General features: G+C 38.8%; 4 protein-coding genes and 1 long non-coding RNA gene across 8 annotated transcripts; all 5 read left to right on the top strand.

Moving 5' to 3' along the window:
* The first annotated feature begins 1,753 nt into the window (after positions 1 to 1,753).
* LOC147488228 (uncharacterized) lies at positions 1,754 to 4,382 on the top strand. Its single transcript, XM_086574312.1, is given in 5 exon segments — positions 1,754 to 2,119; positions 2,162 to 3,197; positions 3,261 to 3,366; positions 3,368 to 3,988; positions 4,070 to 4,382. Coding segments are annotated over 5 exon segments (2,442 nt in total).
* A 1,175-nt stretch (positions 4,383 to 5,557) lies between these two features.
* LOC147488227 (uncharacterized) lies at positions 5,558 to 12,134 on the top strand. The gene is made up of 7 exons (XM_086572622.1): positions 5,558 to 5,769; positions 5,871 to 6,118; positions 6,430 to 6,639; positions 6,885 to 6,977; positions 7,070 to 7,174; positions 7,247 to 7,598; positions 11,939 to 12,134. The coding sequence occupies exons 1-3, from the start codon at positions 5,703 to 5,705 to the stop codon at positions 6,619 to 6,621; spliced, it is 507 nt and encodes a 168-aa protein (XP_086428748.1). The 5' UTR covers positions 5,558 to 5,702; the 3' UTR covers positions 6,622 to 6,639; positions 6,885 to 6,977; positions 7,070 to 7,174; positions 7,247 to 7,598; positions 11,939 to 12,134.
* A 1,308-nt stretch (positions 12,135 to 13,442) lies between these two features.
* LOC147488226 (uncharacterized) lies at positions 13,443 to 17,339 on the top strand. Of its 4 annotated transcripts, none has more exons than XR_015202922.1 (4): positions 13,443 to 13,977; positions 14,209 to 14,341; positions 14,418 to 16,142; positions 16,230 to 17,339. It is a non-coding gene; the product is annotated as an uncharacterized LOC147488226 (long non-coding RNA). The 4 variants fall into 4 exon arrangements; XR_015202923.1 differs by having other exon boundaries at positions 14,209 to 15,333; positions 15,554 to 16,142; XR_015202924.1 differs by having other exon boundaries at positions 13,444 to 13,977; positions 14,450 to 16,142.
* Positions 17,340 to 20,751: 3,412 nt separating this feature from the next.
* LOC147488225 (uncharacterized) lies at positions 20,752 to 21,519 on the top strand. The gene has a single exon (XM_086574311.1). It carries the CDS (start codon positions 20,752 to 20,754, stop codon positions 21,517 to 21,519), a length of 768 nt encoding a protein of 255 aa, XP_086430437.1.
* Positions 21,520 to 22,347: 828 nt separating this feature from the next.
* Positions 22,348 to 24,414, top strand: LOC147488224 (uncharacterized). Its single transcript, XM_086574310.1, has 4 exons — positions 22,348 to 22,776; positions 22,866 to 23,000; positions 23,323 to 23,628; positions 23,677 to 24,414. Exons 1-4 carry the CDS (start codon positions 22,348 to 22,350, stop codon positions 24,412 to 24,414), a joined length of 1,608 nt encoding a protein of 535 aa, XP_086430436.1.
* Positions 24,415 to 25,891: the final 1,477 nt, after the last annotated feature.

The raw sequence follows: 25,891 nt of genomic DNA, 5'->3' as shown, positions 1-25,891 counted from the left end.
GATCTGCTATACAACAATTTTACACGTCCGTCGACGAGTTTTTGAGTTTCCAACCGTAACGCATAATTGTCTAACCATCCAATACTATTACATAGACTAGAACCGAAACAAGTTTTAATCAAGTTATCCGTCCTATATGGAAAATTTATATTGGCTCTTCCGACAACATTGTGTACAACATGTTTGGGTACTATAATTTTTTTCTTAAATTATACCCTATCAGATTTTGCAGCTTGCTTTTACTTGGGAAGTACAACCTTTCAAATCCACATCTCAAGGAAATCTTTTGGTGCTTAAGAAAATATCTGAAAAACTAGGGTAAACTATCAAGTTGGATTTTGGTGTAATAATCTCCAAATCCAAGGTTATGAAAAAAAGAAATAGAAAATAGTATAGTAAAGTTATGATTTTTCTTTTATGTTTCTTGTTTGTAGAGACAAAAGAATTATCAATCAAACTTTAGAGATAAAAGATTCAATTTTTTTTCTGGAACAAAAGATCTAATTTATTTTTTATTGTTAATTTATTAGTGAAAGGACTCTGCAAGCGGTAGCTATCAACTCAGGTAATTTTTTTTTTGATAGTTTCGCTTAGTAATAAGAAAAGTATGGTGTTTTCATGTACTCTGAAGATACTTTTTTTGTTCGCTTTATGTATTTTGAGTTTTACTTGTTGAATTGGTCTGTTTATATTGGATGATGGTTGTGCTTCTTGTTAACATGCGTTGGGTTTGTTGGTCTGTGTAATTTTATACATTGTAGTTTTTTATTCGGGACTTGAAGTGATCTGATGATTATTGAAATAGATATTAATTACATTTGAACAAAGTATGATAGTATGGTTTGGAACTGCAAATGCGAGGTTTTGTGTGAAGAATGTATTAGAAGTGTACCCTAAGATATTTAAGATGTGTTGAATTAGAGTTCAGTATGAATGGATAGGTTGGGGTGACACTTTGTTTAGCATTGGACATTGTTGGATCTAGTTAGAATGGCTTGTGCGTTTGTGTTTAGGTTAAAAAAGTTGTTACCTACTATTTTAGTTTGGAGGACTTTACAAAGTTCCATCTGTTACTGTTTCGACACTTAAAAATAATGATGATTAAAATACTGCATTCAACCAAAAAAGATATATAGTATCTCCAGTGTGAGGCCTCTTTGAACCTACTGGGGCCGGAGTGGGTGGGGTAGGGAGCGGAGGGCACTCAAATAAAGTTCATGCTACAACCATTCAAGGCTCTCAGAGTTGGGGTAAAGCTCTTTATTTTGCCTAAGTATCCCTTTTACAGTCCTCACTAGATGAGTGAGGGAATCCAAAAAGAACTCTTGGTGCTTGAGGATGAGGTTTCCCTCGTTGTTTTAGGAACAAAATGAAAAACTGATGATGCAGATTGTTTTGTGCTTGTAATATGTACCTTGTTGTATGTTTCACATCTAAAATTACACCAATAGTTAGTTCCTTTATTAGACAGTTTAAGTATTGATCATTTTCCGTAGTCTTAGATGTTAGAACTTAAGTTAACGTGTTTTGATGTGATCTAGTGAATAGTCATATACTTTTTACCCACTATTTTTATCATTTTGTGCTTGTAATATGCACTCTATTGTATGCTTTCCATTTGAAATTGCACTACTAGTTGTTCTTCCATTAGACAATTTAGGAATTGAAATTTTAGGAACGATACTTGCTTTTAAGAGATGCAAAGCTATATTAATTATTTTTTTTTGAATACCTTTTTTGCATAGGAACGAATATGGATAAAAGTTGGATGAATACGCCACATAGGCCTGAATACTTTCAAGGTCTTAAAGATTTTATTACGCTTGCCGCCAATCATTTAGACAAAAAGAGTAGATGTCGGTGTCCATGCAAGAAGTGCAATAATAGGTACTACTTGCACATTGATGTAGTAAAAGATCATTTATTTGATTCGGGTATCGACAAAGATTACACTCGATGGGTACATCATGGTGAGCCTTTTGAAGTATTGAGCGATGATGATGACGATGATGGTTCGGGTGGACATTTTCATGGGTTGGATGACTTGCTTGCAGATGTAGCACCGACTCCTAGGGATATTTTGGAGCCCAGAGTGCAACATTCAGAAGCATTTTCTATTCCTAATACAAGAGATGGGAATCCATAACCATTTGCTAAACTTTTGCATGAAGTTCGACAGCCTCTGTATCCTGGTTGCAAGAAATATAGTACCTTGGATTTTCTCGTAAAGTTGTTTCATCTGAAGATAATTAACCGTTGGAGCAATAAATCGTTTGACATGGTTCTCAAGTTATTCAAGGATGCATTACCAGATGGTGAAACACTCCCGAAGTCCCATTACGAGGCCAAGACGTTATTGCGAGGCTTAGGACTTGGTTATGTTTGTATACATGCTTGCATCAATGATTGTATGCTCTTTTGGAAGGAAGACCAAGATCTTGAAAGTTGTTCAATTTGTGGTGAATCGAGGTACAAAATTAATCAAGGGAAATGTAAAAAGATACCACAGAAAGTCTTGAAGCACTTTCCACTAAAACCAAGGCTTCAGAGATTGTTTATGTCTAGAATGACTGCTGAAGACATGAGATGGCACAAAGACAAACGAGTTCGGGAGGACAATGTACTTAGGCATCCAGCTGATTCAAAAGTTTGGGAGGACCTTGACAAGGAACATCCGTGGTTTGCTGCTGATCCTCGCAATGTTCGGCTTGGTCTTGCAAGTGATGGGTTTAACCCTTTTGGTGACATGAGCAGTACTTACAGCATGTGGCCTGTAATGCTTATGCCGTATAATTTGCCGCCTTGGAAATGTATGAAAGAACCATTCATTTTCATGTCTCTGCTTATACCTGGACGCAAAGCACCTGGAAATGATATTGATGTTTACATGCAACCGTTGATAGAAGAATTATTAGACTTGTGGCAAAATGGGGTGGAGACATTTGATGCGGCGACAAATAAAATGTTTGTAATGCATGCAGCAGTATTGTGGACAATAAATGACTTTCCTGCATATGGAAACTTGTCCGGTTGGTCCACCAAAGGTAAGATGGCTTGCCCGAATTGTAACAAGGATACATTCTCTTTGTACTTGAAGAACGGGCATAAGCAATGTTACATGAACCACAGCCGATTTTTACGACCAAGACATCCTTTGAGAAAGCGTCTCAAGCAATTACCTGGTGGAATTAGTGGCAGCAAGTCTGAACCAAAGAAATTAAGTGGGGAAGATGTGAGGTTATAACTTCTGCATGTCGAAGAACAAACATTTGGAAAACATCCAAATAACAAGAAGAGAAAGCGTACTGAGGTTGAGTATAATTGGACAAAGAGGAGCATTTTTTTCCGTTTACCTTATTGGCGAAGCTAATCCTGCGCACAATCTCGATGTTATGCACATTGAAAAGAACATTTGTGAGAGTGTTATGGCAACGTTGTTACACCTAGAAAAAACAAAGGATTCAGTGAAAGCTCGAATGGACTTGGAAGCATTGGGTATTAGACCAGAGTTACATCTGATTCCTAGGGGTAATAAGTTTGTTATACCCCCTTCTTGTTATACGTTGTCACCTGCCGAGAGAAAGAGCTTCTGCGAATGGTTGAAGACGGTAAAATTTCCTGATGGTTATGCATCAAACATTTCTCGATGTGTCAATGTTAAAGAATGCAAAGTATCTAGAATGAAGAGTCATGATTGCCATATTCTTTTACAACGAATTCTCCCAGTTGCACTTCGTGGTTTCTTGGCTAGTGATGTATCAAGTGCATTAACCGAGTTGGGTTTGTTTTTTCGAGAACTATGTTGCAAGACATTAAAGCTGGAAATGCTCGAGAGATTAGAAAAGGATATTGCTGTGATACTTTGTAAGCTTGAGTTAATATTTCCGCCAGCGTTCTTTGATGTTATGGTCCACTTAGCAGTGCACTTGCCATATGAGGCGATACTTGGAGGACCAGTTCACTATCGGTGGATGTATCCAATTGAGAGGTCGATGTTTGTTAGCTATAATTTAATTTGTTTGGACTTATATATTTCTACTTGGAATTCACTTGTTTAAAGTCTAAATAGGTTTTTGAAAACTCTCAAGCAATATGTTCGTAATAAAGCACACCCAGAAGGATCCATTGCTGAAGCCTACATTGACACTGAATGTCTCACATTCTGCTCAATGTATCTAGAAGGAATTGAAACACGTTTCAATCATGAAGAGCGCAATTATGATGGTGATCATTCTAAACAAGTCAAAGGGTTGCATGCTTTCACACAGAAGGTTCGACCATTAGGAGCTCCCCAAATTATCGAACTTAGTGCGAAGGATTTCAATAAGGCTCAATACTATGTGTTGAATAATTCAGAAGAAATATCTTCACATTTTGAGTAAGTCCCCAACTTAGTTCTTCGACATTGTATTTATTATATATGAGCATATATGTAATATTTTATTTTAAATACACAGTCAACACATGGTTGAGCTTAAAAGACAAAGTCCGCATGAATTAGACGAAAGGCAAGAACGACACTTTGCTGAATGGTTTAAAAAACGCGTAAGTATTGGTTGAGTTTTTCAAGTAGTTCCTTTACTTGAGTTTGAGAATTTTGTATTTGCATTAAAAAAAATTTATCAATATAGATGCAAGTAATGCGTAGAGAGAAATCTTCTGAAGCCGAAACCCGTTAACGGTATTCATTCATTAGCATGTGGGCCTGATCGTCGTGTGACTCGGTATAGTGGCTGCATTGTTAACAGAGTTAGATTTCATACCAAGGACCGTGAGGCAACACTCCGAACCCAGAATAGTGGCGTGGTTGTAAATGGCGAACACCAGTCAAAAGAAATGGACTTTTATGGTGTCCTAACAGATGTTTTAGAGCTAAATTACCTCTTTGGAAACCGAGTTTTTCTTTTCAAGTGTGACTGGTAGGATGTTGGAAATAGGATGGGAATAAATATAGATGACAATTTCACTAGTGTTAATGTCTCAAAGAAGTGGTATAGTGATGACTCATTTGTGTTGGCGACCCAAGCAACTCAAGTTTTCTATTTGGAAGATACCAAATTGCATGGTACTTGGCAAGTGCAAAAAGTAACTCATCGAAATGTGTATGACGTTCTAGAGAAAGATGAAGTGACTACTCTAGAGAATGATGATGAGGCTTATCAACAAGAAGAACAGCTTGGAAGGGAAGAAATCCAAAGCGAAGATGTTGCACTTGTACAATTAAACAGGGAGGATGTGGAGCCTGATGAAGTTGATGAGAATGTGGTAAATCAAAATCTGATGGTTGTGGGCAATGACTTCATTGATGATGATTCTGAGGTTGAAGAAGATGATACATTACTAGACTGTTACAGTGAAGAAGAAGGGAATGCTTCTAGTGATAGTGATACCGACATTGATTAGAAGTTCATGTAATAACATTATAAATCATGAATGAGTATAGTATTACTTCTAAGTTTTCTTATAATATTAATTTTCTTTTAGTTATTCTTCTTTTTATTTATCATTTATGGTTTTCAATAAATAATTATCCATTTTGAATGTATATCATTGTTATTTGTCAATTTATTGCTTATTGATATTATGGGATTGCATTACTGACACTTATTGAACTAATCTATATTTCTCGCCCTAATTTTTTGTTCTATTTAACATTGTGGTTTTATTATTTGTGATTAACCCTTCATGTCTCTTGTGTAGTTATGGCACCTGGTCGTCCTCGTCACCCATATGCTAGTGAGCAGCCTCAATCCAATCAGGGTGGTTCTTGTATGGGAGATAAACTCATTTTTTTAATTTGTTTTACTTTTTTATTAAGTACAAATACCTAACCTTCCTTGTGACTATTTTTTTTTTTTTGTTCTAAATAGCTTCTGCAGCCAATCGTAAAAGGGTTAGAGGAAGGGCAAAAAATAAATATCTTACAAAACACATCAAGCGGGGTGGCGGGAGACCAAGAATAGAGATTCTTCCTGGGAAAGCGAGGCCTATAGGCGATTGGGGCCAAGAATGGATTAATGAGCTTGGCCTGATAGCTAAGGATGACATGCCCCCTTTTGCCCATAAGTGGAAGGATGTGGATGATGATGCAAGAACACTTCTTCATGAAAAAGTTTTGGTAAATGAGTAATACATATTAATTATTGCGTTTCATCTCTTAGCTCTGCGAGTTTATTATATTACTACTATTTCAAGAGCTTAAATGTGGTATGTTTTTCAAATGAGTTAATTATGAGAGTGAGATTATTGCTTACTAACTGATTTGTAGATGACTTGCATTAGTTCATTTAAATTGTCTGTATAAAATGACAATTTCATTGGTCGAACTTTTGTGTTAGTTAAGTTGTTTATTTTTGTCTAGCTTATGTTTTTTCTTTCTTTCTCTTTTCCTTTTTTTTTTTTAATTTTTAATTTTTATCTTTTTTGTAGGATAAGTTTGATATGGATATGAGCCAGCCACATGTGGTGTCAGCTGTAAATGGATATTTAAGGGACCGCTTTAAGGATTACAGGGCCAGCCTTCACATGCACTATGTGAACCTACCCAATAATGTAAACAAGCGCGAACACCCATACAGCAGTATTTCACAAGATGCGTGGGAAAGTTGGTGTGATTTCTGAGAAACTGAAAAGTTCAAGGTAATTTAGAATTTTAAAGGAGAAATCTTATATTGAACTAAATGTATAAATTTTATATTTAAGTTGGTGTGATTGCAGCTTAACTTTCTTTATTAACTACTTGAAGACTTTTCAAGAGGAAAAAACATACTATGGAGGAACTCCTTCTTCCTTGCTTCCCTTTTGCTAGCCTACACGATAGGATAATAAGTACTTGCATTCATTCGATTCCTAATACAAATTAAAATGCATTTGTTTGGATGTAGAATGTCAGTGAGAAGAACAAGTATAGTCGCTCGTGCTTAACAACTGGCCACCGTGGTGGTTCAAAGTCTTTTATCCGGGCTCTTGCAGATATGGTATGTATATAGGATTTCTTATTACTTAGATAATTATGTTTTTTGTTTCTTAAACAAATGGTATAACCTGTCTCTCTTTGGAAATGGTACAGGCTGATCCTGAGAGCCAACAAGAGCCTAGTCAGATTGAATTGTATAAAAATACCCACTATAATGAAAAGAAAGGCTGGATTTCTCTTCAAGCTGAAGAAAACTATGTAAGTAATATGTACTCTGAAATGCCCACTATTTGTTTGATATTTATTTCTAACTAACTAACAATAATATAGGAAAGAATGTGTGAACTCCAATCTGAACCTCCACAAGAAGGCTCGACCCCATTGACAGAGCAACAGATATTTGATAGAATATTGGGTGTAAGACGTGGTTACAATAGAGGCCTTGGTCACGGACAGGTAGCTCCATCAAGCAAAGCTGGAGGTGGATATGTGAATGCAGAGGTGGATCAGCTGAGGAGGAGGGCAGCAGATGCGGAGAGCCAGCTCGAGGAGTTACGTAATTCGACACAAGAGAGAATGAATGCCCAACAACAGAAATGGATGCCCAAAAGGCAAGAATCGATGAGCAACAACGTGCATTGGACTTCCTTATGTCGAAGTTCCAGAATGCTCCTTAATTGTGGTAAGAACAACCTTTGCTCCCTTTATCATTTGAAATAAGTTTTTCTGCTGCCATGATTTTGAATAACTCTCCATGTTTCCTAGTTGTTTTATTGGATTTTTCTTTCATGCCTTCAATTGTTTAGGTTAGTTGGTTCTGCCATGCGTCAGTAGATTGTACATAACTTTCTGCTCAACTGCGCTGCCATATAATTCTAGATCTGGCCCTGCCATCAACTGCGCTTCTTTGTCGTAGTCAGGTGCTACATCAGTCGTGCGCACATATAATGGGGACATAACATTTGGGACTATTCAATAATAGTTTGGACTTTTACTCTTTTATGAGAGGTTGTGAAAATAAAGCATCATTCGGTGATTTGGTCAAAGTTTCACACTATAGACTATTAGCTAGAATTGAATGAATGCTAACTAATAAGTAGTTGCCTCTGCAACCTCACGTCTAGAAGTATCACTACAATAAATTTGCTTATGGGTGCTCGATTGGGCAAGCAAAGGAAGTATTGAATTATATTCTGTTTGTACAACAAATTGCTTTAGAAATTAGTCCATAGAAATCATCTTAGGGAGGATAGTATAGAATCGTACTCTTGTCATGTTTACATTGAAGAAAGAAAACTCTAAGACATCTAGAGTATATTGAAGTCATTATGGGGGAAAAAAAATGAGTATATATATTGAAGCAGTGTAGCTTCAATGTACTTTACTCTAGTATCTAAAGTAGATTGATACAGTTAATTAGTTTGCCTCAATGTAGTTTTACAAGCCAACAGTCTTATTTCATATTAAATTTCAAAATTCAATGTGAGTGGCACCCACTCATTACTAACTATTTTTCAGTTAAGAAAAGCATATAAAGAAGTTAGATCCATGGTCTCATGTCTCAAGCAACAGAAGTCATGGCTTCTCTGTTCTAGTTCTGCTTCCTTGTTCTTGTTCTTGTTTTTCTTCCTACTTACAATGTCTTTGCAAAACAAACTTACATAGTGCACATGAACCATCACTATAAGCCCTTATCCTATGCCACCCACCATGACTTGTACAAACGGCAAACCGAGTCTAAGAAAGATTCCTCTTGTGCCGAACCTATGGTTCAACACTCAAGATTAGGGATAAAAACCTAAAGGCTGACACCAGCTTAATATAATGAGGTTTAGAAAGACCGCAAAGATGTGTGCTTGCTGCTGTATGCTTCCTGATTAACGTCCGATGTTGCACTGCTGCATGCTGAATCAAGCGGTCCCAGAAATAAGTGTGTACTGAGTGTAGTGCAATTTACTGGGTTCCTTAGCAGGCTATGCCTAGGTTCAGTACATGCATGAGGCTCAACCAAGCCCTGAGCGAGCTGAGTGCTTAGCACTGAATTAGTAGCACCACTTCTACCATTTGCATAGCATATCGGTAGTAGCTACAAGACAAAGAGCTAACTCAAGAATGCAAGAGAAGTGCTTTTTCAAAGGTAGAGCTACAAGAAAGCATCTACTGAGCTAACCATCTAATCTAAGCAGTAGCATCTCAACGTAGCTTTCCGCTTGGAGCTCTATAAGGTAACTTCCCCTGCCCTACATTCAAGCCAAGGAATGGGCTCCAGGGGAACAAGAGCAAAAATTATTATCTTATAAAGGGTGTAGGTCAGGTTAAGAGCCATTCCTTGTGTAGGAGCACAAAGGGCGGAATCTCTGCGTGATCTGATCTTTCATGAGGACTTGTAATGGGGTCCTCAGTAGCTAGAAGTCCCCATGAGCTCCCTCAATTCCTATTGAGATTGAGAAAGGGTCCATAGGCTTCTATCTCAAGAACATAGGTTTCTCTCTCAAGAAAGCGGGTCTTAGTGGGTAATATTTGCACGGTTCCTTATCGCCTACAATAGTCGTATAGTTTAACAATTTGTAAACAAGTCAAACTAGTGGATATCTCGCTCAGATGCTAAAAGCAAGGAAGCATGTTTTACAAGGTGAGTATTGTGAAAACATAAATAGCGGGACCAGCTGAATAGTATATGGTATAAACATGAGTAAAACCACTAAAACGTGGTTGTATGATTTCTGCTATTACAATGTTGATGGGTAATCTTGTTACTTTTCCTTCTCTTGTAAAGTTCGACTTGGTGATTTTTTGTATTTGTGATTTTCTTTTATATGACTCTTTGGACTTTGTGATCTTGAGAGAACCCAAATTGCATCCCTTTAGTAACATCCAATTATTTTTTCTCTTGGTAAATCTATATAGATAAAGTAGAAAACCCAAGCAGATAAGTGTGCTTTTACTTTGATATTGTAAATGAAATATTTTGCATTCTATGATTCTTAAGAAAGTGATTTCACCATCAAATACAAATTGACACTGATTGTCTACTAGGCTGTGAGAGATTCAGAGATTACCAATCTCTATGCCACCCCTAATCAAATTCGCTAGTAAAATGATATAATTTGGTACATTTGCCGTGTGCCGTCTCACGCCTATGAGTACAATACTTCTTGTTTCAGCGTGTACTCCTCTTGGCTCATGCCATCAATATTTATATAGGTGCTTTAGCTTATTATTTTTCCTCATAAATTACCTAGGATGTCTCTAAAACTCTTTTGTAGGTGTTCCCAAAGGGCTATACCCAACATCGAGTCCGGTAATGGAACAAGACAATGGCCGAACTTCTCACTGTCTCTGCCAAACTTTAAATAATGATCCACTTAACAATTATTTCACCCTTCACACAATAGTTCAAATTAACCTTTCATAACTTAGTGTAAGCAACCCAACCAAACTTCTCTTATCCTATGCCACCCACCATGACTGGTACATTTTGTACAAGTCATGGTCTAGTTTAGAATTTATCACCATGATTGGTATTATTACCTTACCCCTTGTACAAGGTAGTCAAGTGTTTAACATGTTTTATTATTGATAAATTTTGGTTAATTATGTTTTCGTACGTGTTCAACATGATCTAAATCTTTTGATAATATTGATTATATTGCGTGTTGCTAACGTGTTTATTTTGAAACTTCGTTAATTGTTATTTGTACAAAGATTTATATAAACGAAATGTAATAAAAATTGTAAAGTAGCTGAAAGAGGACGAACGGTACCTACCGTTCTATATAGAGAACTAGAATATAGGTTGCTAGACTAATAAAATGCAAGCACCAAGTAATTAACCTTGTTTAATTATTATATACTTGCATTGACTAAGTGACTAACGTTGGTCATTTCAGAATAAATGATAGAGACGTACAAGCTTGTTTGATAAGTATCAACCTTGCAAGCTTTCTCACCATAACCGTAGCTTCTGCTAGGATAAGGAACTTTAATTCTTTAGTTCAAATTGATTCCTTTTAACTTGTTTTGTAATAATTTAGCTATTTTTTTCGCATTATTGAATTATGAAACAATATTATACTGCATTCATTATTTAGAAGTGATGACGATAATTAAGCGTTCAAGAATCTTGGGTAAAAGATTGGTTTAAATGTATTTGAGCTACTTGATTTAACTGGCACTTGTCGAGATGGTTAAGTAACCGGTTCCACGAATCAATATATTTTTTAGTAGTTGGGTTTATGGTTGACGTTTTTTTATATATATATATTAAACGGAAGTATATTATTTGAATTTCAGGTTTGGACAGGTTTTAAATTTATGAAATGTTGGAAATACAAAGGAAACTCTGCCGATTTTTTTTTTAGAATGCGATGTGTAGAGGTTGTTTTATATTTTAGTTATAATTTGGACTTGTGTGAGTCAAACCCGCTCACGTCTTGGTTTTTTTTACGCTATAGTATAAGATAAGTAATGGCTTGAAGAATTAAGGGAGAGAGTGCAATAATGGAGTTACTTTGCTGAATTGGTAAGAAATTCTTTTAGTTTGGTGAATGGAGATATTTTTAGCTTACAGCAGCAGTGTTGGAGGTGGATATGTTTGCTACTTAGTTGTGCTAAATTTTTTGTAGCAAACTATGGAGTAAAGGGGGTGTTATAGCTAGCAAAGATATGTCAAAAGATGGCCTGTCAGGGGGATGGCCCATAGCAGCCTAGGAGTTAAATTATACTAAAATGGAAAGTAAAACACTAATTAGATTAGTGTTAGTATTTAGTATCTCATTTTTTATCGTTGTACATACTAACATATTCCATATTTCTACGTTAAATAAATATCATTATAAGTGTTTAATTCTTAGATTTTAATTATGTGTATGTGAATTCTAGGAGCCAACGAGGGGTATAGTTTGTTATTTAAATTACATGTCTGGTGTTGGATTATTTGGATTATCTTTAAATACATGTTGCCATATCTTGGTTTGACATTTCAGTGGATGTGAACTAAATGTTGTCATATTTTGTTTACAGGTTCTCATGCGGTTTGGAAGAAACAATTTATATGGGTTTTTTTTTACATACTTTTTTTGGGATATAAAGTACTATGCAATAGATGTTTGATGTTCAAACAATTTCTTTTGATGTTTTGTTGTTTATAAGACTATTATATGTATGTAATGAATCACATTACTCTTAAACATGGAGAGAGCGATTTTTATAAATTACTTTTGAGAATGTTGTTGGTTAAATTTAATGTGGTTGAATTGAAGTTATTTATATGATTCTTTTAAGTTTTGTGATTGAAAGAAACGAATTCATGTAAGTATGTAATTGAATAAAAATAGGGTAAAAAAAAAAAAATCGGCGCTTTGTCAAAGCGTCACTAAAAATAAATGTATAGTGACGCACAAAAGCGTTCCTACAAGTATATAATTTGCGACAAATTTTAAAAACGTTGCCAAAAGTTTATTTCCAGCGACGGTAAATAATGTCGTTATATTGATTTAGTAACCAAAAATATGGTATTGTTGCCACGAAACAAAACGTCGGTAATAGAAATTTACAACGACGAGAAACACAACGTCACTAAAAGTTAATCTTTAGCCACGATAAATAACGTCGCAATATTAATTTAAGTAGCGAAAAATTGGTGTTCTTGCCACGAAATAAAACGTCGGTAATTCTTACTACTACCGACGTTTTTTCAAAACGTCGTTACTAATGTATCTTTAGCCACGATAGATAATGTCGCAATACTAATTTAAAATAACGAAAAACTGGTGTTTTGCCACGATATAGAACGTCGGTAATATTCAGAATTTCCGACGATTTCTTGAACCGTCGCCAGAATATAGTTTTTGCCACGTTTTAAACAATCAAATACAAAATATATATACCGACGTTTTTCTAGGCACTACCGACATTATAAAACGTCGTTAATGATCAACATTTTCCGACGTTTTCGTTTTGTAGCTTCAGATCTTTTGCGACTATACTTCTTGCTACGACGGAGCGGCGATCATAAAAACGTCGCTATTAACAATTACCGACGTTTTTATTACTTTTGCCGACATTTATTTTCGTCGCTAAAAGTCTTATCTGTTGTAGTGTGTGTATATTGCTGCCAAAACAAAGAAAAGACAATAAAAGAATTTAAGGTAAGCTTTTCATATAAGAAAAGATCATTCAATCCAATAGGGCATTAATGCCAAATTATGTAAAAAAGTTATCTTTTTGGAAACTTATAGGAAAGTATGGATTTTAGTATAGCATCTATTTTGAGTATGATAATTCAAAGTAAGTCCTAGGCAAAATGGGGAACTCTCATATCACCTTCTGGCTTGGTAAATAGTTAACATGTGGCTACAATCAGCCAAGGAGCAATAGAAACCTGGATTCTATAGGTCATCTACCTTCTCAATAATGTGTAAGCAGTTAACACAAAAAAGTTTTTTAGATGCAATAGCAACCCATACGTCGCATGAGCATTGGTAGAACAAAGCAGTCCGAAAAAAGAGTTCATAGTTCAATCTAAAAACAGTCCGAAAGAGTTCAATCTTCTTTTCATAGTTCAATGTACATCAAAGATGCAATAGCTACTTCATAGATAACTATGAAGTACATCAAACTATGATGTAGATGGCCATGTACAGTCCGAAAAAACAAAATCAAAGATAACTAAAAACAAAATCAAAGATAATTTATGCCTCATGGAAATTGAAGTTCTTTTAAAACTTTGTCTTGGGTCTATCGCACACTAAGTTTACATTAGTGTATCGATGTATTCAGGCAATCAATCGACATGTATTCGACCTTGACCCCTCCCACAGTTAGCTTCTTAGCTGGATCGAGTTTGGGAATAAGCAGTTCGTTCTTGTCAATATCATCACCTCATAGAAGACATCAGATATCGGAATCAGATTCTGCGCTAAACAAACCATCCCCAGTACTGCAACCTTGGACAAAGAAGAGCCGTCTCCCACCATCAAAGCATGCGTTGAGTCAGGCATTCTCTTATCCCGAACTACCACCAACTCAGCAATGCTCTTACACTCAAGCAGTCATCAATGGTAACACCATGCATACTCCAGATGTTAATCTTTTTTCCCTTAATTATCTCCAGATGAATTTTGTGGTATTATGGTTGGATCTCTCCATTAGCTGCTTGGAAACTACATAGAAAGTCTGTAGTTTTCTTGTTAATTATTCCGTCTTAAGCATGAACTCTGGAAGTTGTTTAAAAATGTACCATTGTATTTGCTTTAGCCAAAAGGTTTACATTAAATTTCCTTTTGGTGCAGGTGTTAATATTCTATGTGGAATGAGACTACTTTCAACGCCCTACGCAGTCAAAGAAGGAGGTTGGATGAGCTTATGGATACTACTTATGTATCACCTATAAACAACAGAGAATTCACTTATAAAACACCATCAGTAATTCATCTCTGTCTCTCTCCCGCACATTTTTTACAGCCTGTTTTGTTAATTTCTCAACTACTTCTTTCTCCAGATCAAGAATTTTACATGTCTCTTCTCTGGCAGAGTCCACCTACTTTCAATGGAGCAAGACATAGGTGGACTTCAACGGGTTCTCTGGCAGAGTCTTCCTTGTATAGAGATGCCTGATATTTCAACTCGGCAATCTTTTCTACTAGAATAACCACATCATAGTCTACCCTACCCCAATGGCCTTCTAGTTCCAATCCTCTCTGATTAGCCAAGACATCCCATTTTCCACCCCAATCATCCAGGAAAGACCCCCAAGGCATAACCGGGGCATCAGCCATAAGACTTCTCTTTACAGAGGTAAAACCAGACCAGACCCCTTCTCCATCCAACTTTTTGCTATTATTGGACTTTGTAGTGTTCACAGAAGTTCTATTCTTTTCCTCATTAGCCTTAGGAATATTTGTTGGACTTGAAACCCCACCATCAACTGCTTCTATCTTAACCTCCTCCCATATATCTTCATCCTCGTATTCGATAGAGATTGAATATGGAGGTTGGCGGGAGATTTCTTGTTTCTTTTCTTCTGTCTGTTAGCCGTAGCTTGCAAGGGGCTTCCTGTGGGTTCAGTGGAGGCAACATCCGTACGGCCACTTGGTTTAGCCTAACTTCCTTCCGTGGTTAGGGCAGGGGAAGAGGAATACGTCGAGAGTGCAACCGCTCGTTCAGAGCGAAAGAAGGCATCAGCCGCTTAGGAACAGGAGGGCAAAAACTTCTCTATTAGCCCGGAGTCAAGGTTCAAACTTATGGTAGTAATCGTTGAGTGGCTCTTTTATCTCCAGTACCTGTCAGCTCTTCCTTAATACAAACTTTCGGGCACCGCACCTTGCTTTCAAAGAGGAGATTCTGAATTGCATTCACCACTCTTGTACACAGACTACGAATGGAACTATAAGCGCTGAACTTTTTGCCCTCTCACTGTAAGCTACTTCTGTTGTACTTGATCTGGAATTGCTGGTATTGACTACCTGAGCAGGGCTGGTTTGCCCTGCTTGGCTGCATGATCCGGCGAATAAACCCGCCTACTATCTAGAGATGATGTAGTTGAAGAAAGGGATCTCTTCCCCTCTTACTTTTAATCTTATTACATTTATTTACAATTGTAGCCCAGACAGTACTAATAACTAAGTATACATGTAGAGGAGGTGAGCGGTAATCTTGTTTTGAATCGTGGGAGCCAAGACTGGTGGTCCTTCCATGATATGAGTGCATTCTAGGTGAAACTCTTAGCAAGTTCAGCATCTGGAGTCTCTATATTTCCTTTGTGCTAGCAGTCAGTCGATTTTTTTGGTTGCTCGCTTTCTACTTCACAACTCTTGTACACAGACTACAAATGGAACTATAAGTGCTGAACTTTTTGCCCTCTCACTGTAAGCTACTTCTGTTGTACTTGATCTGGAATTGCTGGCATTGACTACCTAAGCTGGGCTGGTTCGGCCTTCTTGGCTGCATGATCCGGACAATAAAGCCCGCCTACTATCCAGAGATGATGTAGTTGGAGAAAGGGATCTCTTCCTCTCTTGCTTTCAATCTTATTACATTTATCTACAATTGTAGCCCAGACAGTGCTAATAACTAAGTACACAGGTAGAGGAGGTGAGCGGTAATCTTGTTTTGAATCGTGGGAATGAAGACTGGTGGTCCTTCCATGATATGAGTGCATCAGACGTAAGTGGTTGTGGAGGACTGACAGGACCAATAGCCATCATTGTAATGGAGGAAACACTACGTAAGTGTTTTTGTTTTGATTTTTTTTGTTTTTTGATTATTTGCTTTGTGTTCTCATTCCACTCTATCTTTCCATACCTCTTCATAGGGTATTCTAGGTGAAACTCTTAGCAATCAACTGGTTGGATATATAGCAACACTTCTGTTTTCTGAGTTTCCATCTTGATTGGACCAAGAGCAAGAATAATATCTGACATCAACCCATCACCACCACCACCTGCATTACTCATAGTGGAAGTTGTATCAGAATTCTTTCCATCCACGTCTACATCCTCTGATGCAGAAGATTTCCTCTTCTTAGATGAAGCGGCACTTGGAAATGTTATCCATGAAGGTGCTCTAAATTCAAGCCTCTGATAATTGTCAGCTTCAATGACTTCTGGTGTTCTTGTTGCCTCTGAGCCTGATCTGTTAGACGATCTTCTTGAGGACTTATGCAGTCTGCTGCTTCCTAAAACCACTTCAGTAGGTAATATAGGTTGCTCATTACATGGGTTCCCCATCAAAAGTGCTAGGGCCTACTCTAATGCTGTCGTCACTTTATCCATAAATGGTCTCTCCTTTCCCCTCATTCGAACATATCGACACGCTACGTTGGCAATCCTTGTCAGTGCTTCAAGATGTTCAGGAGGTTTCAATGCTGAATCCAGGATTGCGGCTATATCACCAGCCTTGATCTGTGGCACGGCCCATTCAACTATGTTGCCTTCTTCAAATTGCATATCAATGGCCTTACACCCAGTTAGGATTTCCAAAAGTAGGACGCCAAAAGTCCAAAACTGTACACATCGGACTTGGTTGTTAGGTAGTGAAGTCTGTAGTACTCAGGATCAAGGTAGCCTAAAGTCCCAGCAGGTAACTCAGCCAAGGGGGAGCTACTATCAGCTGAGCCCAACAAAGAGAGACCAAAATCTGCAACTCATGCATTGTGTTCTTCATCAATTAAGATGTTCGAGGATTTAATATCTCGGTGTATCACTGGTGGGCAAGCATATCCATGCAAGTATTCGATCCCCCTAGCAGCTTGGACAGCAATAGTAACTCTTCGAACCGAGTCGAGTTGTTGTTTCAGACTTTGGCTCTTCCCATGTAAGTGTTGATGCAATGACCCATGAGCCATAAACTCATAAACCAAAAGCCTCTCCTGACCTTTTTCACAATAACTCAGCAAATTGAGCAAATGGGCATGGTTAAGTCTTGACAGAAGATTAAGCTCAGTGTGGAACTCTGTTGAATTCTTCTTTACATCGGTGGAAATGATTGCCCTTTTAACAGCAACCACTGTTCCATCCTTTAAGATCCCCTTGAAAACACAGGAAAAGCTTCCCTTCCTGACTTTAGTATCTTCTTTGAACTCACCAGTGGCTCTCTCAAGTTCCTCGTAGGTAAATGTTCGAGCCCTCCTGATCTTGCGTTCATCTAGTTTGGGGGAGGAATCAACCCACAGAAGCAGTTTGGATTATCTTTTGAGTTTGGCTTCCGCATCATATAAAGCTGACAAAGGTTTCTACTTCAGGATTCTTTGAGTGAGTGTGGAGTTTTTGGTTTAGTAGGTTTTAGGAATTTTTTTTTATTAGGATTCCTATGAAAGTCTGGAGGGTTTTTTTAATAAATTTGTTTGTACGGGTGTGTTTTGATATTTGAGGAGGACCAAATAAATAAAGAATAAAAGAATGAGAAAGTAGCAAATCTAGGGAGGTTTAACTAATTTATAAAGTTGCCTTTTTTTTTAGGAGTCTATGAGAACTTGAAACAGAGATCAGAATGGAAAGTTTGAAAGCATTAAAAGGGCTAGTATCCCTTATTAGATGTTCCTACACAATTTTATAAGTTATGTTCGTGCGGATTTTGATTATGGCATATTATCCGTAGTGTGCTCCGTACATGCTTCCAGCAACCTCGTTGCAAAACTCCAAAAGGGTTTCATGTCAATATAGTTTATGCTAGCAACGAGAGAATGATAGAATTAAACTGTCGGACTTATGTTCTATGTTTGAACTTTGAAGTATTAGTGGTCCATGTAGTGTTGTTGGTGATTTCAACAATGTTGTATACTCCTTTGAACGAATGGGATGTTATTTATTGTACACGAGGGAAATTTTCCCTTTTGCAAGTTGCCTTGCTACCACATGATTATATAGCAGCGAAGGTGTTGATGTTCAACTCCAACACCCGCGTCCTTAAAAGAGTTTACAATTTTACATGATCAATCCATTTTTGTCAGTGAACTGTATAACAACAAGAACACATTGAAATTGAAATCAAAATCAAAATCAAAATGGGATGGACAGACCGGACTAATGAACTTATGAACTCTCTTTTACATATATCAAAGCACCAAGTGACAGGGACACACCTCTAGATCATTTTTTATACATCTCTGTATGGACCCTCATAAATGGTCACATGGCTTTACCTGATCCTCCTCATTTGTGGCATCCTTGGATCGACTTGTGTAGTGAGACATCCAACTCGATGGAATGCTCAGCAGCACAATGCCTCTATGGACCAGCTGGGCATGATCTCTGGACATGACACCCAGACTAGACCCTTCATATCTGCATGCCTAGTCCTGGTTCGTAGCCAGGTCACAACATGGCATGTGGACCAAGCCTCACTATAAGCCCGTAATCAGCTGCAAACTAAGGTTAGATTTTGACTCTATCCAATATAACTGAAAACTAGGGATAGATTTTGGCTCTATCCAATGTAACTGAAAACGAGGGATAAGGATCCATATCCAGATATTCCCTAGTTTTTTGGATGGTTACATATTGAAAAGTTTTGACCAATAGAACTACATTGAAAAACTCTACACTCCAGAGATTTTCAGAGAGACTTGATCATTACCGGGTATGTAGGCGCCTTAAAATGATTCAATGTTTCGAACTAAAAAGTGGTTCTCACTTCAAGATCCTCAATAACTAAGACATTTTTTCTTATGCAACAAGTTCAACAAGGTGCGCAAGTTCTAAAATTGTTTTGTAGTAGCAGTGATACTCTCGCAGGTGGTGATATTCAGAAGATGGTGATATTCAGACGGTCAGTTTTTGTTTTAAGAGTGTTTGGGTAGATCTGTTTTGCTTCAGTTTTTGCCCCGACATCTTTTGGCGCCGTCTGTGGGGAATCAACCCACGACTACGTTCTTCTCTTTTATTATATTGAATACTATGATCAATGGCTGCTGGTAGACCCAAAAGAAATCAAAAGGTGACTGACACTAGTCGTCGCTCCGAAATTACACAAAAACCTCTTTTCCTAATCTTTGAGACAAAGACAACACATAGTTGCTGGCGAGGTTCATGCTCAGAAGAAGTATATGCGTTAGATTCCCCCACAAAATCTGGACTCCCAGCATGAAGAAGAAGATTTGGTAGAAAACCTGTGAATTACTGTTCCAGTATGGGAACAAGATGCAACTAGGGATACTCGAGTCATCACACACAGGGACGGAGTTGCATCTGCTGGGGCAAAACCATCGATGCTACCTCAGTGTCTGCAGCAACTCCTTGGGCCTAGGTCGGGTGCTATTTCCACCCAATCTGAACCATCCACATTGCCTAGGCGTTTGCAAGGCCGCCTTGGGCCTTGATTGGGCCCTCAGGATCTGAGCCACAATGCTCACCCATCTGATGAAGAAACTCTAATGTCCATGTTACTTAGGCTGACCAGAGAAAACAATCAACTTAGGAGAAATGACGAAAAAATGCCTAGGGAAGAAAACTCTCAGCAGGAATCTTCCGTACCAAGGGAGAGCAGGTCTCAAAAGAGGAGGCATCATCCAAGGAGCCATGCCTCCAGCCGCACCCAAAACCCCAGAACTCTAATTATGGAGCGTTTAGGTGGTCTTGTGGCGCCAGTACTAGGGCGGGTTAAGTAGCCACCGGCAAGATAACAATTTTCTTCGAGGTCAAGACGTTCCCGATCTCTCAAAGAAACGATCAATGTCAGTTTCCAGATATTCCTCTTCGAATCAAATCGATCTAAAGCGCGACATGCAATGCTCTTGCAGTCTAGTACTACAAAGAGGACAATACAAACTAGCTCGAGGTAACATAAGATTTGATCGTAGTCCTGGAGGTTCAGATTCCTCATAATCCGGATACAATAGTTCAAGGAACACTCGCCAGAGGACTAATGGAGGTTATCAGAGAGCTGGAGATAGAAGTGGTAGCCAACAGTGGGCCAAAAGCCACAGAACTGGAGCCCTCCACAATTCTGTGGGTGGTTACGCTCGAACCAGAGAGCTAAACCCACGCAGGGGTGAAGCAAATTTCATGCAACATAGGCAAGACTCTGTTGAGCCAGGCTGGTGCCCTGAAAGGAGAAACCGTACCCACAGAGTCGGCACGAACAATGTCGCTCTGCAGGAAAATAGTGACAACTTGAATGAGCAGCAAGTTCAAGAACTCATTAGAACTGTCATGGATTCCAAAGCTACTCGATAAGATAAACGACATAAACTGGCAATCAAAGGACCTGAAGAATCTCCTTTTATAGATGAAATCAGAGATTACATTTCCCCTGGTTCTTTCAAATAACCTTCAGTCCCAACCTACGATGATGTAGATGGTTGTCCAGATGAGCACTTGATGAAGTACAGATCGTCTATGGCTCTTTTTAATAACAATGATGCATTGATATGCATAATGTTCCAAGCTACCCTTAGCGAAGAAGCTTTGACATGGTTTAACGAACTCCGCCCTCGTTCAATCCATACATTTTCGCAACTCGCCGACAAGTTTTCAAAACATTATCGCTACAACAGGAAGACCATAAAAGGTTTTGGAACTCTTTTCAACCTCCACATGGAGAAAGGAGAAAGCATTCGAGACCTTGTCAGAAAACTCAGGGTGCTGCTCAAGGAGGTCAACAATGTCCCAGATGATGTTGTTGCGCAAGCTTTCAAAAATGCTCTTCCTTTTGATAAGTCTGGTCTATATAACTCACTAACTCTGAAGCCTCCAGAAACAGTTCAGGATTTGCTGGTGCGGGCAGAAAGGTATGCTACTGTTCAGGAAGATTCAAAGTACAAGAAGCAAAAGGATTTTTCTAGTGATAAAGGAAAGCAGGAACAGCAACAGTGTGATAAAGACAGAAAGAAACATAACAAAGATGCCAAAACTGGCGTCTCACAGAGTCAGAAACAAGATGGCCGCCCGAGCAAAGATCTTACTCTTCCAGAGCTCAGCGTCAATCTCTCAGAATTGTATGACAAGCTCAAAGGAAAACTCTCCAAGTCGTTCCCTATGAAACCTGATACTGAGGGAAGGAGAGATAAGTCAAAGAAATGCAAGTATCACAATGATTTCGGCCATACTTTGAATGACTGTTATGCATTCAAGAAGGAGATCTCTAGAATGGCAGATGGGGGATAGCTAAAGGAGTATCTAAAGGGTAGTCAAAAGTTGGCTCATATAAATCTGATCGAGCACGATGTGATAGCTGTATGTCATGCTCAGGCGGCTGTTTGCTCATCCAACCGTGAAAGAAAATGGAGCATGACGCACAAGATTCAAAAAATTGGTAGTTAGAATCACGTAAACAGTATCAACTTTAAATCTGGGTTCTATGCTGAGACTATTGTAGAAGGAGGACTAACTTTCACTGAAGAAGATGAGTGAGGAGTCTACTATCCTCACAATGATGTTGTGGTGATTACAACATAGGTTGGCATCCGCAGAGTCCAAAGAATTCTGATAGACACCGGTAGCTCTGCCTGTATCCTATTCCCTGGATGTTATTATGTCATGAATCTCAACGATGATCTTATTCAGGAAGATGATACTCCAATTATCGGCTTTAATGGTGCTCCAGCTAAAAAGATTGGTAAAATTAATTTGCCAGTCACAGTAGGTCCTAAGGTTGTAGGAGTTGACTTTGTTCTGGTAGACTGCCCATCCACATATAATGTCATTCTAGGCAGAGATTGGCTTCATGCAATGTATGCAGTGGTGTCCACTTATCACCAAGTTGTTAAGTTTCCAACAACAGAGGGAACTTGTAAGATCCAAAGTGACCAGATTGCATCTCTGAAATGCCATGAGCATGCGATGGATGATTATAAAAAGTATGAGGTCAGAGGACACACCATTCTCAACACTGAGCAGAAATAGCAATTACAGTAGAGCTGGACCAGAGCACCAACGAGGGCAACCAAAGCACCTCGGGAGACACCAACCAAGGGACCTCCAACAGTCAATAAGATGAAAGAAGTGCAGATAGGAGAAGAAGAAAGTCAGACCACCTTCATCTTTGAAGAACTTTTTGAAACAGAGAAAGAGGCTTTGGTGGCCTTATTGAAAAGTAACAGAGTTATCTTTGCTTGGAATCCAACAGATATGCCCGGTATTGACCCCAGCGTCGCTTGTCACAGATTAGACATCGACCCAAAACTCAAACCGGTAAGGCAGAAACCACGGAGAATGGCCCCAGACAGGAAACTCTTAGTGAACAAGGAGATTGACAAATTATTGGAGGCTGGATTTATTCGATCAGTTGAATACCCAACTTGGGTTTCCAATATTGTAGCAGTACCAAAGAAGAATGGGAAGCTCAGAATTTGTGTCGACTTCACAGACATGAATGAAGCTTGCCCACTGCATCCTTATCCTATACCCAAAATTTCATATATGGTGGATGCGACATATATGGCTTCAATAAACTATCTTTTATGGATGCAAGCTCAGGATATTATCAGATTGTATTGCACTATGATGACCAGGAGTATATAACATTCATCACAGACATAGGCCTATATTGCTATGTTGTTATGTCATTCGGCCTAAAGAATGCTGGAGCCACATACCAAAAGCTTGTTAATACTATCTTTGCTCATCTTATTGGGGTTATTATGGAGGTTTATATTGACGACATGGTTGTAAAGTCAAGCAAAGAATGCGATCATCTTGTTGACCTGTAGAAAGTATTTGATCGACTAAAGAAATACAAAATGAGGCTTAACCCTACCAAATGTTCATTTGGCCTATCTTTAGGCAAATTCTTAGGGTTCGTGATGACCCACAGGGGAATTGAAGCTGACCCGGAGCAAATTCGAGCTATTCTCGACATGCCACCCCACCCCTACCTACAGAAAGGAAGTGCAGAGGCTCTTAGGTCATCTTGCGGCTCTCGGCCGTTTCATATCTCGATACTCTGATAAATGTAAGCCGTTCTTTTAGATTATGAAAGGTGCATCAACCTGGAATGAAGATTGTGAAAAGGCTTTCTCTGAAGTCAAAGCCTACCTTACCTCTCCCCCAATTTTGGTTAGTCCAAAGGTTGGAGAACCTGTAGGAATTTATCTTGCTGCAACTGACTCTGCAGCTAGTGCAGTCATTTTTGTTGATGATTCTAAAGAAAAGCCGGTTCATTTTGTTAGCAAAACACTAACTGCAGCAGAAAGTTGTTACTCCAAAATTGAGAAAGTCGCGTTGGCCTTAGTACATGCAGCTCGGCGGTTGAAGCCATATTTTCAAGGGAGAACGGTGAGGGTTTATACTGAGTATCCTCTACGAAAGACCCTCGGCAAATAGGAGGAATCAAATAGGCTGATTGAATGGTCAAGTTACCTCAGCGCATATGATATTGTTTATGAGCCAAGGACTGCAAAAAAGGGGCATGCTCTAGCCTTTCTTATGGCAGATTTTCCTGTGGATGACATCCAACTGAGTCCAGAATTAGCAAAAGTAGAACAACTTCCTGATCATTCTGTGCAGTTCCCTGCACAAACTAAGGAATTCTCACCCAATACATCTGATTTTGGGGGCGAGCACATTCTTGACAGTAATCAAGCTCTCTGGACCATCTTCACCAACGGTTCAAAAAATGCATCTAGATCTGGTCTAGGTTGTGTACTTATCAGCCCTGAAGGACAGAAAGTTGAAAGGTCAGTCATACTAGGCTTTCGTACCTCTAATAATGAAGCCGAATATGAAGTTGTTATCTATGGTATGAATGCTGCACTTAAGCTGGGAGCGAAGAACATTCAAATGCTAACAGATTCTCGCTTGGTGGCTAATCAATTTGGTGGTACTTTTCAAGCAAAAGATGAAAGGATGGCATCATATTTGACAGTCATACATAAATTGGCTGTGAAATTTGACAAAATCTCTATCAGTCAAAGGCCAATGAATGAAATCAGGCACGCTGATGCACTAGCTTACCTCTCTGCAGCTGTCCAGCTAGATGAACCAAGAGAAATCCAAATTGATTTCCAACAAGAGCCAAGCATCAATCTACAACCAATGAGACTTCATGAGGCAATGTTATAGAGTGTAACGTATTACAAGTCTGTGTTGTTAACACTCGACGAAGAAAAAGAGAATAGGTAGATCATGCATCTTCAGAATCTAAAGATCTAGTTGATGCTGAGGATCGCCAGACTTTGGCATCCTTACGCAAACAACTCAAAAGAAAGCATCCCACATTCAATGATTCAGATCAAGGAATGAACCTGGTAACCTTGGCAATATTAGGGGCGACCATGAAGATACTGGGGGTGACATCATCCCCACCGAAAGCGAAAAGTCTAAATCTGAAGCAGAATCTGAAGAGGAAACTCTTGATGATTTAGAGGGGACTTAGAAATCTTGGCACTAGGAAAATCTGATTGGAGGCTACCCTTCATCGAGTATCTGAACTCAGGGAATCTCCCCATAGAGAAACCTTTATCTCAGAATGTTAAGCGAGAGGCATGGAAATTCGCAGTATTGTTCACTAAAGAAAAAGTCGCTCGACTTTACAAAAGACCAATGGGGTTCGGGCCACAGTTAAGATGTCTTACCCCAGAGCAAGGCAAAATGATACTTAAAGAAATTCATGCAGGTGTTTGTGGGAATCACTCGGGAGGTCGCAGTCTTGCCCACAAGGCTTTAACGCAGGGTTATTGGTGGTCGTACATGCAAAGAGACGCAAAACGAATCACTCAAATTTGTGTGTCGTGCCAGAAACATGCTAAAGTTGGAAAACTACCAGCCATAGAATTGCACCCAATTCTCAACCCTTGGCCTTTCTCAAAATGGGGGCTCGACATTGTGGGACCTTTGCCTAGGGCACCTAGAAGAGTTAGTTTTTTGTTGGTGGCTACCGACTACTTTACAAAGTGGGTCGAAGCCACAGCTTTGGCTTCAATAACTACTGCTGATGTAAAGCGATTTCTATGGCGTGATGTTATCTGCAGATTCGGAGTACCTTCAGAATTAGTATCAGATAACGGTTCCCAATTTGGCTCCACAGAGATGCAACAATTCTGTGGGTCTATGAGCATAAAGCACAACTTTTCTGCTCCTTACCATCCTGAAGCAAACGGCCAAGCAGAGGCTACTAATAGGGTAATCCTAGATACCCTTAAGAAAAGGCTTACTGGAGCTAAAGGCAACTGGGTTTGTCAACTGCCTGCTGTCCTATGGGCATATAGGACTACTCCTAGAAGGTCCATAGGGTTTTCACCATACTCTTTAGCATATGGTGCAGAAGCAGTACTCCCAACATAAATCATGGCGCCAACAGCCAGAACTGAAGCAGTAAAATCTGGAGTTGAAGATGAAGTCTTAGCTTACAACAAAGCTCTTATTGATGAACGTCAAGATACAACTCTTCAGCAATTACTCAAATATCAAGAAAACATGAAGCGCAGTCATGATAGAAAACTCAGAGAACGTGTCTTCAAACCTGGTGACTGGGTCCTCAGAAAAGCCAAGAATTTTGATAACCCGAGCGCGGCTACAATATAGAAATCTAGGTTCAAGT

Source organism: Coptis chinensis, chromosome 7 (genome assembly GCF_015680905.1).
Source record: "Coptis chinensis isolate HL-2020 chromosome 7, ASM1568090v1, whole genome shotgun sequence".
NCBI lineage: Eukaryota > Viridiplantae > Streptophyta > Magnoliopsida > Ranunculales > Ranunculaceae > Coptis > Coptis chinensis.
The sequence above is the reverse complement of the archived record's forward strand: the minus strand, read 5'-3'. Positions and strand labels throughout refer to the sequence as shown.

Bases quoted from the DNA above. Each gene is read 5' to 3' on its own strand.
- LOC147488225 (XM_086574311.1), top strand. From the start codon at position 20,752: ATGGCTCTTTTTAATAACAATGATGCATTGATATGCATAATGTTCCAA.
- LOC147488224 (XM_086574310.1), top strand. From the start codon at position 22,348: ATGAAAGAAGTGCAGATAGGAGAAGAAGAAAGTCAGACCACCTTCATC. The intron at 23,001-23,322 runs GTTTATATTGAC...CCGTTCTTTTAG, and splicing joins TTATTGGGGTTATTATGGAG to ATTATGAAAGGTGCATCAAC. The intron at 23,629-23,676 runs GTGAGGGTTTAT...CTCGGCAAATAG, and splicing joins CATATTTTCAAGGGAGAACG to GAGGAATCAAATAGGCTGAT.
- LOC147488227 (XM_086572622.1), top strand. From the start codon at position 5,703: ATGGCACCTGGTCGTCCTCGTCACCCATATGCTAGTGAGCAGCCTCAA. The intron at 5,770-5,870 runs GTATGGGAGATA...TGTTCTAAATAG, and splicing joins ATCCAATCAGGGTGGTTCTT to CTTCTGCAGCCAATCGTAAA. The intron at 6,119-6,429 runs GTAAATGAGTAA...TCTTTTTTGTAG, and splicing joins TTCTTCATGAAAAAGTTTTG to GATAAGTTTGATATGGATAT.